Here is a 15,268-nt window from a genome sequence, read left to right as displayed (position 1 = left end):
TGTCCATAGTCATACAGTTAGTAAATTTAGGAGGAGGGTCTTTCCCTGACTCCAAGCCCAGAATGCTTTCTTTGCACTATACCATACTGCCTCTTAGCAGTTGCCCTACATACATACATATGTGTGTGTGTGTATATATGTATATATATGTATGTATGTATGTGTATGTGTATGTATATGTATATGTGTATATATATGTGTATATATATAGGGTTTTATGGTTTACAAAGATTTTTATATCAATTTTCTCATTTGATCTATTAGCATTTAGAAAAAAAATGAATTCACACTTTCCTGTATGTGTTCCAGAGATACAAATCCTCTCTTATAATCTAAGACAGTCATGGGTAAAGAGGCACATATAAAGGACACACAGATATTAAAGCAGCACTCAAAGGCACGGCAAAGCATTGCATTTCTATAGCTAAGTCATGTTCAATTGCCTAACTGGAAGAATAAAAATGTGGAGACTGGCTATGAGACTTGTGTGCTTCAGTAGAAATGCTACAAAGATTCTTTTTTTTTTTTTACAAAAATTCTTAATGGACCACTGCCCCGCTTCTATTGGTGCAGACCTCCCATGCTTTAGTAGATTAGATTTTCAAATTGCTGTAAATTTTTTTTTTTAATTCCCAAGGAGATAGACCTTTTGGTGAACCAGATCCACTCTAAGCTGTCCTCCTCTTAAATCCCTCGCCCTCCTATCATATTACTAATTGATTTCACCCTATCAATCATCCTCAGCCTTGGATCACTCTCATCACTGCCAACTTTCATGTGGATGGAAAAAAATCATACAACCATTCTGGGTCCATTACAAATTTATGTAACAAGCTTAACTGGGCCCTTGCCGCCACTGGTCAATCCTTCCTCACCTCCCTTATCAACTCATTATCCCCTTGTCAACTCCTTTATCAATCCCACTCTCCACAGAGGCTAATCCACACCTTTTCATCCCTTCTCAAACCCCCCATGGCTCTTCTTCCCCCCACTCTCTCAGCTAAGAATCTTGCCTCATACTTTACTGGAAAAAATTGAGGCCACTCTCCAAATGCTCCCTCTTTTCCATTCTTCTTCTCTCATTTCACTCGGATGCCTTGCCACTCTCTCTTCTTTCACCCCTGTCTCACATAAACATGAGGCTTTACTTCTTTTTTTCCAATTTTTGAAACATTTTTATTCAAAGTTTTGTGTTCCTGTGCATACTCTTTTTTTTATAAAGTATTTTTTTCCTGTTATGTGTAAAGATAATTCTCAACTTTTGTTTATACAAGCTTTCCAATTTCAGATTTTTCTCCCTCCATCCCCTCCCACCCCCCTCCCCTAGACACATTAGTCATGTTATAAGAGAAAAATCAGAGCAATGATGAAAACCTCAAAATAGAAAACCAACAGCACCAAAAACAAAAGAAGTAGTATGGTTCATTCAGCATCTATTCTCCACAGTTCTTTTTTTTTTTTCTTGGATTTGGAGATCCTCTTCCATCATGAGTTCCCTGGAACTCTTCTGTATCATTGCACTGGTGAGAAGAATATAGTCCATCACAGTAGATCAACACACAATGTTGATGATACTGTGTACAATGTTCTTCTGGTTCTGCTCATCTCACTCATCATCAGCCCACAGAAGACCCTCCAGGTTTCTCTGAAATCCTCCTGCTCATCGTTTCTTATAGCTGTGCATACTCTTTGATCCCAAAGACATCCCCCAAAAGAGAAAAAGATCTATTTGTACAAAAATATTTATAGCAGCTCTTTTTGTGGTGACTAAGAATTGGAAATTAAAAGAATGTCCATCTATTGGGGAATGGCTAAACAAGCTGTGGTATATGATGGTGATAGAATATTATTGTGCTATAAGAAATGACAAGCAGGGCAGCTAGGTGGCGCAGTGTATAGAGTATGGGCCCTGGATTCAGAAGGACCTTAGTTCAAATCCAGACTCAGACACTTGACACTTACTAGCTGTGTGACTCTGGGCAAGTCACTTAACCCCAATTGCCTCACTTAAAAAAAAAAAAAAAAGACAAGCAAGATGATTTCAGAAAGGCCTGGAAAGACTTGCATGAACTGATATATAGTGAAGTGAGCAGAACTAAGGGAACACTGGGCACAGAGATAGCAATACTGTTCGAAGAACTGTGAATGGTTTAACCATTCTCAGCAATAAAATGAACCAAGACAATACCAAAGGACTAATAATGAAATATACTATCCACTTCCAGAGAAAGAACTGATATTGATGGAACACAGACTGAGGCATGCTATTTTTCACTTTCTTTCATTTTTTTTCTTTTATTCAGGTTTTCTTGTACAAAATGACTAATATGGTAATATTTTACATAATTGCACAAGTTGTGGTGGGTAAAATTAAATGTGGTTGCCCTATTTCTGTCCCAAGTGTAGGGAAAATTAGCTGGGGTTTATTATATATTTATTACTTAGAAATTAGAGGCTACTGCACCAGTTTTGAGGCATTAAGCATTTATTAAAGTATATTAAGTATTAGTAAAGAGAGCGCACATGGCTCTGAAAGACAGGAAAGCCTAGCTAGGAAATAGAAGAGAGAGAAGAGAGAAAATGGGGAACCCTAGTGGGCTGCATCTGCTCTCACCAAGTTCTGGGACCAAAAAGAGGTCAGCAAGCATAAGCTCTCTGAGGGAAGCAAGAGAGGCGGCCCTAACACACTGCTTAAAGCTAATTGGCTAGCATCACTCAGATCTATTGGTTCACTGTTTTTGAGGGTGGTCCCTGAGCAGAACGTGCTGAGGTCAGAGCCCAGAGAACAGATCCTCTGGTGAGAACGAAGCTTTCAGGTGGGTGTGGTTTTGAATGAGGTAACTTCCTGACTCTGGGCTGGCCTTAAGAAAGGTCAGTCCAGGCTCTCTCAGAGGGGGCCTCTGGAAGTCCCAAAACCCCATTATTTTTTTACAATGTATAACCCATATCTGATTGCTTACTGTCTCAGGGTGGGAGCAAGGAGGAGAGAAAAAATTTGGAACTCAAAACTAAATAAAAATGTTTATTATTTTAAAAAATAATAAAGTTTTGAGTTCCAAATTCTATTCTTTTCTCCCTCCCCTCCTCCCTAGGCAGTAGACATATTAAACTCATTATTTTCTCTCCTAAATCCTCCCCTACTCCCATCTTTCCTATTACTGTTAAGGGTAACACCATTTTTCCAGTCCCACAATCTTGCAACCTAGGAGTCACCTTAGAGTCCTCACTATCTCTCACCCCTCCATATTCAATCTGTTGCCAAGGAGTATTGATTTTAGCTCCGTAACATCTTCCAGATGTGCCCCCTTCTCTTCTCTGATACTGCCAGCACCCTGGTACAGGCCCTCATCACCTCACAGCTGAACTGCTACAATATCCTGCTAGTGGGTCTGCCTGCTTCATATTTCTCCCTGCTTTAATCCTTCCTCCATTCTGACACCAAAGTGATTTTCCTAAAGTGTAGGTATGAACGTGACACTCCCCTGCCCCACCACCACCACCACTCAATAAATGACTATTAGCTCTAGGATCAAATCTAAAATCCTTTGTTTAACTAACCTCCCCTTACCTTTCCAGTCATCTTCCACCTTAATCCCCACCACATACTTTTCAGTCCAGTGTCACTAGCCTTCTTGCTGTTCCACAAACAAGACATTCCATTTTTGACTCTGGCCATTTTCTCTGGCTGTCCCTGTACCTGGAAGACCCTCTTTCCTCACTTCTGCCTGCCGGCTCCCCTGGATTCCTTCAAGTTCCAACTAAAACCTCATCTTCGATAGGAAAACTTTTCCAACACTGCTTAGTTCTGATGCCTTCCTTCTTTCAGTTATTTGGTATTTTTCAAGTATATAGTTTGTTCAGATACATTTGTTTTCTTGTTATCTCTCCCTTGAGAGGAAGAATTGTCTTTTGCCTCTATTTGTCCTGACACACTATAGGTACTTAATAAATGTTTATTGTTGACTGATTGACTGACCTTCAGGAAGATAGCCGGTCCTAATTAGACTGGTCCCTGGATGATTGATAGGCAGATGTAGTGAGTGTGTGCCTTCCTCTCTTCCCTTCCCTCTCCACTGGGTGTGGGGCTCCTAGAACTTTGCTGTTAACACTTTTGAGAGTGTGAGTCACTTTCATAAAAGAGGAATTAAAAGAGGGTTTGAGTGCAGGATGGGGCAAGGAGGAATGGGAAAAGAAAAACTAAGCATTTATATAGGACCTACTGGTGCTGGACACTAAGTGGTTTTTACAAATATTTCAACAACCTAGAGAGGTAGGTGCTCATTATTATCTCCATTTTACAGTTGAGGAAACCAAGGCAAATAGAGATTAAGTGACTTAACTCAGGATTACACAGCTAGTAAGTGTCTGAAGCTGGATTTGAGTTCAGGTCTTCCTGACTCCAAGCCCCATGCTGCCTCAGATGGAGTTTTCAAGTCCATAGTAGAGAGAGAGTGAGAGAGACAGAGACAGAGACAGAAACATAGATGGAGAGAAAAAGAGAGAAGAGGGAGAGAGAGACAGAGCTGCACACATTAAAAGTATAGGCCTGGGGCTGCTAGGTGGCGCAGTGGATAGAGCACCAGCTCTGGAGTCAGGAATACCTGAGTTCAAATCTGGCCTCAGACACTTAACACTTACTAGTTGTGTGACCCTGGGCAAGTCACTTAACCCCAATTGCCTCACCAAAAAAAAAAAAGTATAGGCCCTAGTTTCTTAAACTGTAGGTCATGACCCCATGTGGGGTTGTATAACTGAATGTGGGAGTCATGAAAAATTTGGCAAGAGTAAAAGATTATGTATACCTGTTTTATATACCTATACACCCGGGGTAGCGTAAAAAATTTCTCAGGCAAAAAGGGGTTGTCAGTGGAAAAAGTTTAAGAAGTCCTGGTATAAGCTACTACACGTCATATTCAGATTCCTAGAAACCATTTAAGTTCATCATCTAGTCAAACCCACTGCTCCTAACCTCTCATTTTGTCCCAGATTCATTCAACCTCCCCAGAAATAACTGGGGATAAAAGATGTCAATAATACACAATAGTGAGATTAAAAAAACACTCACTAATTTTAAACAGAAAGTAAGAGAAATAATGAGAAATAAACAAAGCATCAGGCATTCTCAGCACCCATTTCCCCAAACTCCCTCCTCCCACTCTCCAGTCCTGGGATTGTGTGATGCCTCTTTTCCTAGCTTCCATAGCTTATCAGCAGAACGTTACGGTGCCATCAGGATTGGCAGTGGGACTTGGTGCACCAGGCTTCTTGGCACTGAAACCAACAATAGAAAGCAGGGCCTGGATTCTCATCACTATCAGAATGGATATGTTCTGGTACATATGCTCACTCCTGTTTCTTTTCCTCTCTCTCCATGTCTTCTCCTCCTCCTTTTCGGACCCACCTTCTGCACTTCTCTGCTGCTACAGCAGATATAGATCACTAGAGTGATGTCACTCACATGCAGATGAAATGTAAAAGCATCAAGGGTTCTAGCACATGTAAACAGACTCTAAATGACCAGTTGGGTTGCTACCTATAGCTTCAACACACATTTATTAAGCATATTATTTTATTCTATTACCTCCTTGTGGTGCTGGAAAAGTTTTGATAAAACACAGTCCCTGTCCCTATGGAACTTAAAGTCATTTGAGGGGATACTGAGAGTTACACAAATAAATTAATATAAAAGAATTCATAAATACCAAATATTAGAATTTGAGAAGGCCTCCTAGAGGAGGCAGGATTTGACTTGGGCTTTGAAGAATAGACAGGAATCAACAGGTAGAGGTCAAGTAAACCCTCCAAGGCACAAGGAATGATGTGATCAAAGGCACAAAGGCAGACACACATTGGGCATGCTCAGTGGAGCCTTGAGCACATGGGGGAGAATATTAGGTAAAGATGGGAAAATGAGCTGGTGCTGGAGGATGGATTCCATAGAAGGCTGGGTTTATAAGTCTACGCTTTAGTCAGTAGGCAATAGGAAGCCACTAAATGGTCTTTAGAGAAGAATAAGTTAGCCAAATTTATTCCTGTGGAATATGACTATGTTGACATGTGAAACAAAAGGGAGCAGAAATGGAAAGACTTTTTCAAAGTCTACCACATCAAGCTTGGCCCTGGAGAGCAGAAAAAAAGTTCCCACTTCCTTTCCCCCCCCCCGAGGTGGAGGACCATAGGTGTGGCATGTCACACCACTATCAGTCTTGGCTGATGTGTTGGTTAGTTTTGAGAAGTTGCTTTTCTGTCCTCTCTTTTTTTTATTCTTTGACACAAGGGATGGCTCTCTGGGTAGAGGAAGATATGAAGGTGATATAAAAATAAAAGATATCAATAATTTGTTTAATGGTGACTATCACAAGAACTCAGATGGGTAACATGGGCCTATAAAAAGCTAGTAGAATGAAGGAGAAAGTGAAATAAAAGATACCAAAGAGATCAGGGAGGTAGAATCAACTGGTTTTGGTAGCTGATTGAATATGAGAGATGAAAGGAAGGCAAGAGTCAAAGACTACACATCTAGGAATGTGAACGTGATAAACCAGGTATATGATAAGCCCCACAGAAATAGGGGAATCAGAAGGAAAATTCGACAACAAATGGGAGAAAATTCTTAGGAAACTCCCTTCTTCCTGCCCATCCCATAGTTCTTGGATCCCCTCAGGACAGGTGAAACATTTTACAATGTGACCTTTCCCCTTTCCTTTGCAGACAGTTTCCCCTGCCACTTTGTCTCAGCCTTCGCAGCCGGCTTCTGTGCCACAATTGTGGCGAATCCTGTGGATGTTGTGAAGACCCGATATATGAATTCCCCTCCTGGCCGCTACAGTAGCACCATGAACTGTATGCTGAAGACCCTAAGGCAGGAAGGCCCTACAGCCTTCTACAAGGGGTGAGCTCCCCTGGCTCAATGCCTTCCATGCTATGGGGATCCCGGCTCTGAGTTTACACGTTTGGGTGGACAGGACCCTTCAGGAAGCATAGTGTAATGGAGAGAACACGGCTGGAAGTCAGGAGACGAGCTCCAGCTCTAAGTTATTCACTCGCTAGCTCTGTCATCTTGCACAAACCCCTTCCAGTTTCCTTCTCTGTAAAATGATGGGTTTGGCCTTAATAATCACTTAGGAATAGTCCAGCTTTGCTATTCTGTGGCTCCAAGTGGAGTCTCTGTCTTGACCTTGACCTCCGGCTAAGAATTAGCAGTAACTTGTTATATCAAGTAGAGCTCAGCCTTAAGGAAATCATAGGTTTTATCACTCTACAGACCAGTTGATTTTGTCCAGTTCCATAGCCAGGGAATGCATCCCTAACCACAGCATTCATCATGCACTTGTATGTTATTGGTCAGGAGGGACACCAGGAAAAAGAGGGTGGAAGGGGGCAGCTAGGTGGCACAGTGGATAGAGCACCGGCCCTGGAGTCAGGAGTACCTGAGTTCAAATCCAGCCTCAGACACTTAACACTTACTAGCCGTGTGACCCTGGGCAAGTCACTTAACCCCAATTGCCTCACTTAAAAAAAAAAAAGAGGGTGGAAGGGTCTTGATGGTACAATGCACCCCCATCACAAGTACCCCACTGAGCAGGAGTCAGAACCACCTTTGTCACTGATTCACTGTAAGAAATTGCACAAGTCCTTTGGTCTCTCTGGCCGTAAGCTCACTAAAGCCCCAAAGAGGAGCCATTAGCTGGTGCCAACTTGTACGGAGCTTTCAAGTGTCAGTCAATCTACAAGCATTTATTAAGTGATTACTTTGTGCCAGGCACATTCTAATAGGAGACAACATGAAAATAATCAGGTCCATAGAAGAGACTGAAAGTCATCTGAAAGGGAAAAGCATTAACACCTCAGGAAGGTGGGGAAGGCCCCATGCAGAAGTGAGAGGGCACAGAATCTGGGGATGGAGTTGTGTGTTCAGGAACTGCAAGTAGGCTAATGTAGCTGGATCATAGAATTCATAGAGGGGAGTAAAGTATATAAGAACTGGGAAGGTAGGAAGAGCTTTAAATGCCAAACAGAACACTTTATGTTTGATCCTGGAGGCAACAGGGAGTCACTGAAGATGTTAGAAAATTCTCCTTGGCAGCTGAGTGGAGAGTGGATTGGAAGAGAGACACTCGAGGAAGGGAGACCTATGAACTAGTTCAGGTGAGAGCCGATGAGGGCCTGAACTTGAATTGTGGCCTAGGTGAAGAAAAAAGGCACTTAAAGTTGAAATGTTGTAAAGGTGGGAAAATGTTCAAGATCTGACGGCTGGCCAGATAAGTAGAGTAAGTGAGCCTGAGCAAAGGATGACACCAAGTTTGTAAGCCTGGATGACTGGGAGCATGTTAATGCCCTAATAGGGAGACTTAGAAGGGGGAGGATTTTGAGGGAAAGACAATGAATTCTATTTTAGACATGTTAAGTTGGAGATGCTTATTATGCACAGTCTGAAATGCTTTCGGGATGTACAGTTTGAGATGTCCAAGAAGTAGTTGAAGATTCATGACTGTAGCTCAGCAGAGGCTAGAGCTACCAATATAGACCCAGGAAATCATCTGAACAACTGAATCTACAAGATCCAATGAGATCATGAAGTGAGATAGTATAGACAAAAAAGAGAAGGAGTCTCATTACAGAGCATTACTGAGCCCGTGCTTGGTGGGCTGGACACGGATAAAGCTCTAGCAAAGGAGACTGAGAAGGAAGGGTCAGACAGAAGGGAGAACTGAGAAAGAACAAAGGAAAGAATATCCAGAAAAAGGTGACTGATAGTATCAAATAGTGTAGAGATGCTGAGAATCCAAAGTGAGAAAAGGTCATAGATTAGGCAATTAAGAGATCACTAAAAACTTGATCTTATGGAGAGAACAGTTTCATCCGAATGAGGTTGGAAGCCAGAGTGCAGAGAGTTAAGAAGCAAATAATAGGAGAGGAAGTGGAGGTCTCTAGTATAGATGGCTTTCTCAGGTTGGTTAGCTGAGGAGAAAGAAGATAAAGGACAATAACTAGCAGCTTGAGCAAGGATTTTTCCCCTAACTTTTTTTTTTTTTGGTGGAGCAATGAGGGCCAAGTGACTTGCCCAGGGTCACACAGCTAGTAAGTGTCAAGTGTCTGAGACTGGATTTGAACTCAGGTCCTCCTGAATCCAGGGCTGGTGCTTTTTCCACTGCACTGCCTAGATGCCCCGCCTTCCCCAGCGAGGACTTTTTTTTTAAAGGATGGGGAGAAGGGGAGTGCCTCAGTGGTCTGTGCTGATTACTATTTTTGCCAATAATTTGGACAAAGTAATAGATGGAATGCTTATCAGATTGATAGATGACACAACACAGGGATAGCTAATATAATGGATGAAAGAGTGAGGATGCAAATGTATCTCAACAATCTAGAACATTGGGTTAAATATGAAAAGATGAAATACAGTCAGAATTGATGTACAGTCTCACCCTCAGGGTCACATATCCATGCCGACTATTTTCACTTCCACTTCGGTATCATTTCTCCTAGCTGACCTTCCTGCCTTCTCTCACAGCTGTCACCTTCGTTCATGTCATTATCACCTTGAGCTATTTCAATAGCCTCCTAATTTCCTGCCTCATCTCTTCCCTCCCCACTTCATCTTCAGCACAGCTGTTAAAATGATTTTCCTAAAATGCAAGTTTAACTATGTCACTCTCCTACTTAAATACATCAGTGCCTCCATATTGCCTGTAGGATCAAATGGCCCTTCACAACCTGGTCTCCATATGCTTTCCAGTCTTGTCCTATACATTACTCCCCTCCCTTCACTCTAAGGTCTAGCCAGATTGGCCTCCATCTCCCATCTCTGTGCCTTTGCACTGGCTACTCCCCATACCTGGAATGTACTCCCTCTTCACCTCCATCACTTAAAATCCCTACTTTCCTCTAGGGCTCAGTCAGCTCAAGGCCTCTCCTGATTCCTCCCAGGGCTGACAGTCTTCTCCATCATCTTCTGTTTTCTTTATCTATTTCATATTTACCTACATATGTATATCTTGTCTCCTCTGGCTAGTTCTGCTGAGTTCCTTGAGGGGGGAGCATTTTGTTTTGGTCTTGTATCTTCAATCCCTAACACAGTGCCTAAACCCTAGTAAGTGCTTCATTCGTGCTTGATGGTCGGTTGATTGATGTAAAAAAGTGATTAAACTTTAGTACAGGGTGAAGCACAGATCCCTGGGCCATTCCAGTAACTTTCAGGTTGAGGTCAAATTATTACTGACTAATCTTTAGATCCAGCCATTAGACCAGTTCTGAATCCATCTAACAACACAATTGTTACCTCTCCATCTTGTCCACAAGGATAGCATAAGAGACTTAGTTAAATGCTTTTAGGTTCCATTGGGGAAAACTCAGTCTTTTTTTCTGCCCTCTCATTTGAGAAACCATGTCAAAAAAGGGAAACCAAGTTTGACTGGCACATCCTTCTGGGATGGGGTTTTCTTTCCCTCTCTTGAAATTAACTTTAGGGGCAGCCAGGTGGTGCAGTGGATAAAGCACAGGCCCAGGATTCAGGAGGACCTGAGTTCAAATTTGCCTCAGACACTTAACACTTACTAGCTGTGTGACCCTGGGCAAGTCACTTAACCCCAATTGCCTCACCAAAAAAAAAAAAAATTAACTTTGTGTGACTTTCACACACTGAGGGCTGGGACTGTTTGGTTTTTAATCTTTGTATTTGTTTCCAGTGCCTGGGACCTGTACAAAGTAATGCTGAATGATTTTTTGTTGAGTTGAATTGAAACTATGTTAGTTCTCTGTAATCACTGCTTCATTTTCTGTTTAATATCTTTAATCCTAAATTCTAGAATTTTGCCAAGAATCAAAATTAAGATCAATGGGCTATAGTTTGTAGACACTGTTCTGTTCCTTTCTTAGAAAGTCAGATCATTTGCCTTTCTGCAGTCCTGGAATGCCTTTGCTATTCTCCATGATGTTTCCAAGATCACTGACAGTGGCTCAGCAAGTCATAGCTCCCAGTTCTTTCAGTATCCTAAGATATAGTTTGTCTGGGCCTGGTGACTTAAACTCATCAAGGGCAGCTAGATGCTCTTTTAGGATCTCTGTGCTTATCTTGGGTATCAATAATCTATTGGTCATTTTATTCTGCCCTTTCCAGTTCAAAAATCATCATCCTTGATAGAGAAAAGAAAAGCCAAATAAGAGCTGAGCAACTCTTACCTTCTTTTCCTTTTCAACACATCCTCCACTCAAAGCAATGTTTGATTTCTCTCCCTCTTACCCCAGCAGGGCTTTTTAAAATGCCTTTGGCTGTGTTAAGCTTTCTTCCTGGCCTTGGTTCATTCTGTTTTTGACAATAATGGTCTTGTAGGACCATGTCATGCTTTTCTAACTCACCCTCTTCCCCCCAGCTCTTGAATTCTAACTTCAGTGCACATCTTTTAAGAATTTTAAGCTGCCACATGCGCATCATTAACAATATTTTTTAAATTATATTCATGTCTGACATGAAAATCATATCTCATTATTTTTCTATAATAAGATTGGAGCAGTTTACATTTAAATGGATGGCAATTCCCAAGGAGCACAAAGAATATATTTAGTATGTTGATTGCACTGATTTCCAATTCTTATTAAGATTTGCCAGGAAACTGCATGTATTATAGAGTATATATTATCATGATTATGGAAGAAAATAACTAAAAAGTTTATTGAGTTTTTTAAAACAAAAAAATAATAATTCTAAGCTGACTGATGAGTTCCCTGGATATATACATCTGTTTCATTAGACAATTAGTCATAGAAATAATTTCTTTGCATCTTCAAATTTCATTCTTTTTTTTTTTTTGTGGGGCAATGGAGGTTAAGTGACTTGCCCAGGGTCACATAGCTAGTAAGTATAAAGTGTCTGAAGCCAGATTTGAACTCAGGTACTCCTGAATTCAGGGCCGGTGCTTTATCCACTGCACTACCTAGCTGCCCCCTTCAAATTTCATTCTTGAGAGCTTTCCATCCATCTATCTATCTATCTATCTATCCATCCATATATAACTTCCATAGAATTTCCACTATAGAAATTTAGGCAATGGGATCCTATCCCTTCTCAGAGCCCTTTAAAACCTCCTTTTCAGAAATTGAGGATGTTTCCCAGATCATGTCCAGTGTTTTTTTCTCCTCTGTTATGAATTGTAATCTGGAATAATCATTTCCCCCAAGGTTCTCATAATTTCTGCTTCAGCAATCAGTTCTTATTTGTTGATGAGAATAAGATATAGAATAGCAGTTCCCCAGCATTGGTTTCCCCATCTTTTGAAGGCATACACTTTAATTGAAGCAAGTAAGGTTCAGAGAAGGTAAGTGATCTGCTGAAAGTTAAACAGCTACTAAATGAGAGAACTAATACTAATACATATCTCTTGACTCCAGGACCAATTGTCATTCTAGGATGCTTGCCTCTCTGGGATACAAAGACAGGAATGACGCAAACCCCAATTAAAACATAATAGAGGGGGGTGCAGCTAGGTGGCTCAGTGGATAAAGCACCAGCCCTGGATTCAGGAGTACCTGAGTTCAAATCCGGCCTCAGACACTTGACACTAACTAGCTATGTGACCCTGGGCAAGTCACTTAACCCCCATTGCCCTGCAAAAAAAAAAAAAAAACATAATAGAGGGAAGTGCAAGTGCACAAATAGTTATACTACATGGGAAAGTAAACAAAGTACAAAGGAGGGGGTCCAGGAACATTGTGATGAAAAAATTTAGGAGAGGAGAAATCAGTACCATGCCCTGACCAGCCAAAAGCATAATGCAAGACTTTCTTAGGAATTCTAGAGATATTTGAAGATACCATTGTTATCTTCTGACATCTAAAGGACTTATGTGGAAAAGAAGGAAGAAACTTGTTTTATGAAACTCCAAAGGAATGAACTAGCACCAGAGGGTGGAAGTGACCAGAATGCAAATTTTGATCAATGTAAAAGAACTTTCTAAGTATTTGAGCTATCTCAGTACAAAAGTTCTAGGATTGAGTTTCCAGTCAACCGAGGTATTCAAACATAGGATAGATCATACTTATCAAGAAAACTGCAAAGAGCATTTCTACATTGGGTCAGGCTAGATGCTCTCTAAGGGCACTTTCAACTCTGGGGGTTTATGACTACATATATAAGATTGGAAGAATCCTAGGCACTTTTATCAACTTGTAGTAGTTGTTCAGAGGATCACAAGAATGATCAGTTGTTCATTCAACAGACATGTTTAAAGTGTCTGCTCTATGCAATGTCTTGTACTATTATCCAGGCCCATTCAACTAAAATGTCTATTTGTTTTTTTCACTCTAGATTCACTCCCTCCTTTATTCGTTTGGGATCCTGGAATGTGATGATGTTTGTGACCTATGAGCAGTTGAAAAGAGCCCTGATGAAACTCCAGATGTCCTGGGAATCTTAATTTTAACCAAAAAGAGATTATTGGAATATGGAAATCATAAGACATATATATATATATGTATACATGTATATATATGTGTATGTGTATATACATAGAGAAAGACATAAACATTCATGTTTGCTTGCTGCCAAACCTTAAGAAATACCCTTTCACAGATTGAAACTTGAAGAAATGGAAGAAGAAAAGGTAGATAAGAAGGAAGTTTCCAGCCTTGGATACTCTGTCTTAGGAACAGCCTTGTCATGCATTGACAAGATAAAATCATAAATTATATTAATTTTTGAAACATATCAAGGTTGATGCCTAATATTTAGGCAAGAGGAAATAAATTCAAACAGACCTAATTGGGAAAATCAGAAGGTATGGTGGATGTATCCTGGACATTGGTTTAGAAAATTAATTGAGAGCATTCAAGAGAGTTTAAGCAAAGAAAGAGATGAATAGATATTTAAGTTTCTACTCCCTGGGGAATCTAGGGTATAGCTGGCAATTTATTAAAATCACAGAAGCTCAGTGCTGGAAGGAATGTTAGATCACATCTAATCTGACCTGTATCTGAACAGTAATTCCCTCAGTAAAGTCCTGGCCAAGTTGCATGTCGTTTTTCTTTCATCATGATTGATGGATGGTCCACAAGCTTTATTGAGCACTCAGGCCCTATTGAGCACTAGGCTCTAGAGATGGAATCTAAACTGAATTCTAGAAAACTGAGGATTTCCTAACCCAAAGAAGTAATACTGTGTATTAGCCTTCAGGAAGAGGCTATGGATTTAGGACTAACGTCCCCCTCCAGTGCTATAGGACTAAAAAGAACTCCTTGTTCTTGGTGGCTGACAGCAGAGCAAAAGTGCTATCAGGTCCTACCCAACAGGAAAGGTTTCAAGTACAAGCCTAATTATAAACTGTGTATCTGTCATCCAAGAACTAGCCTAGCTAAGGGCAAAAAACTTCATTCACATCACCTGAACACTGGCTTCCAGGTAAATCCCTTCAGCCACAGCAATTCATGAAAACAGTATACAAGGCTGGGGTATGGCTTAGTAGGCACACAAAAATGAGAACACAGCTCCTTGAATAAGAATTATAGGGCTAGGTTGAGGTGCTTAGTAAAATTCAATGAGGAGGGGCAGCTAGGTGGGGCAGTGGATAAAGCACGGGCCCTGGATTCAGGAGGACCTGAGTTCAAATCTGATCTCAGACCTTTGACACTTTCTAGCTGTGTGACCCTGGGCAAGTCACTTAACCCTCATTGCCCCACCAAAAAAAAAAATTCGATGAGGAGGAGGGGGAAGGGAAGAAGGAGGAGGAGGAAGAGAAGGAGAAGGAAAAAAATTGAGACAATTATGTCACTGAAGGAATTCTCTTCAGGGTAGGGAGTAAAGATGGTAGAGTGAAAAGAGTGTTAGACTTGTAGTCAGGAGTCCTGAGTTAAAATCTAGTCTCTAACACTAAACAAGTCAGTTGAGATCTCCCAGATTCAGTTTCTTCAATTGTAAAATGAGGATAATGCATGCAGTACCTGCTTCACAGGGTTGTTGTAAGGAAAGTGTATAGAAAATGTTATGGGCCCAGAGTACCCCAGAAGCAATTTTGGGGCACATCAAAGAACCTTCTCCTTGAGAAACTAAACCAGAGGACAGATACGCCTAGAGAGATGTGTAACCAGTTTGGACTGAGTTAGTTTCGGGACCCCCACCCTTCATTCTAGTCTCCTTCAACCCTGGGGAGATAAGATTAAGTGTGGCTGCTTCCTTTGTGTTCTGAGGAGATGGCTTGAGAGATCGGCAGCCACCCTTCACCCAACTCCTCCAGCCACCACCCGTGGGGGATGGTCCTCCCTCACTAAGGGAACTTTC

General features: G+C 41.1%; 1 protein-coding gene across 3 annotated transcripts in view; it reads left to right on the top strand.

The window, feature by feature from the left end:
- UCP3 (uncoupling protein 3) overlaps positions 1–15,016 on the top strand; it is a 44,726-nt gene extending 29,710 nt beyond the window's left edge. For 2 of the 3 annotated variants that reach the window (XM_043999272.1, XM_043999271.1), the window contains exons 6-7: positions 6,712–6,892; positions 13,304–15,016. In XM_043999272.1, coding sequence (XP_043855207.1) covers positions 6,712–6,892; positions 13,304–13,412 — 290 coding nt within the window. In that variant the 3' untranslated portion in view covers positions 13,413–15,016. Of the gene's footprint in view, positions 1–6,711; positions 6,897–13,303 lie in introns of those variants that run through there. The other variant, XM_043999273.1, reaches the window with a different exon arrangement.
- Positions 15,017–15,268: the final 252 nt, after the last annotated feature.

This window comes from Dromiciops gliroides, chromosome 3, assembly GCF_019393635.1.
Source record: "Dromiciops gliroides isolate mDroGli1 chromosome 3, mDroGli1.pri, whole genome shotgun sequence".
Lineage (NCBI taxonomy): Eukaryota > Metazoa > Chordata > Mammalia > Microbiotheria > Microbiotheriidae > Dromiciops > Dromiciops gliroides.
The sequence above is the reverse complement of the archived record's forward strand: the minus strand, read 5'-3'. Positions and strand labels throughout refer to the sequence as shown.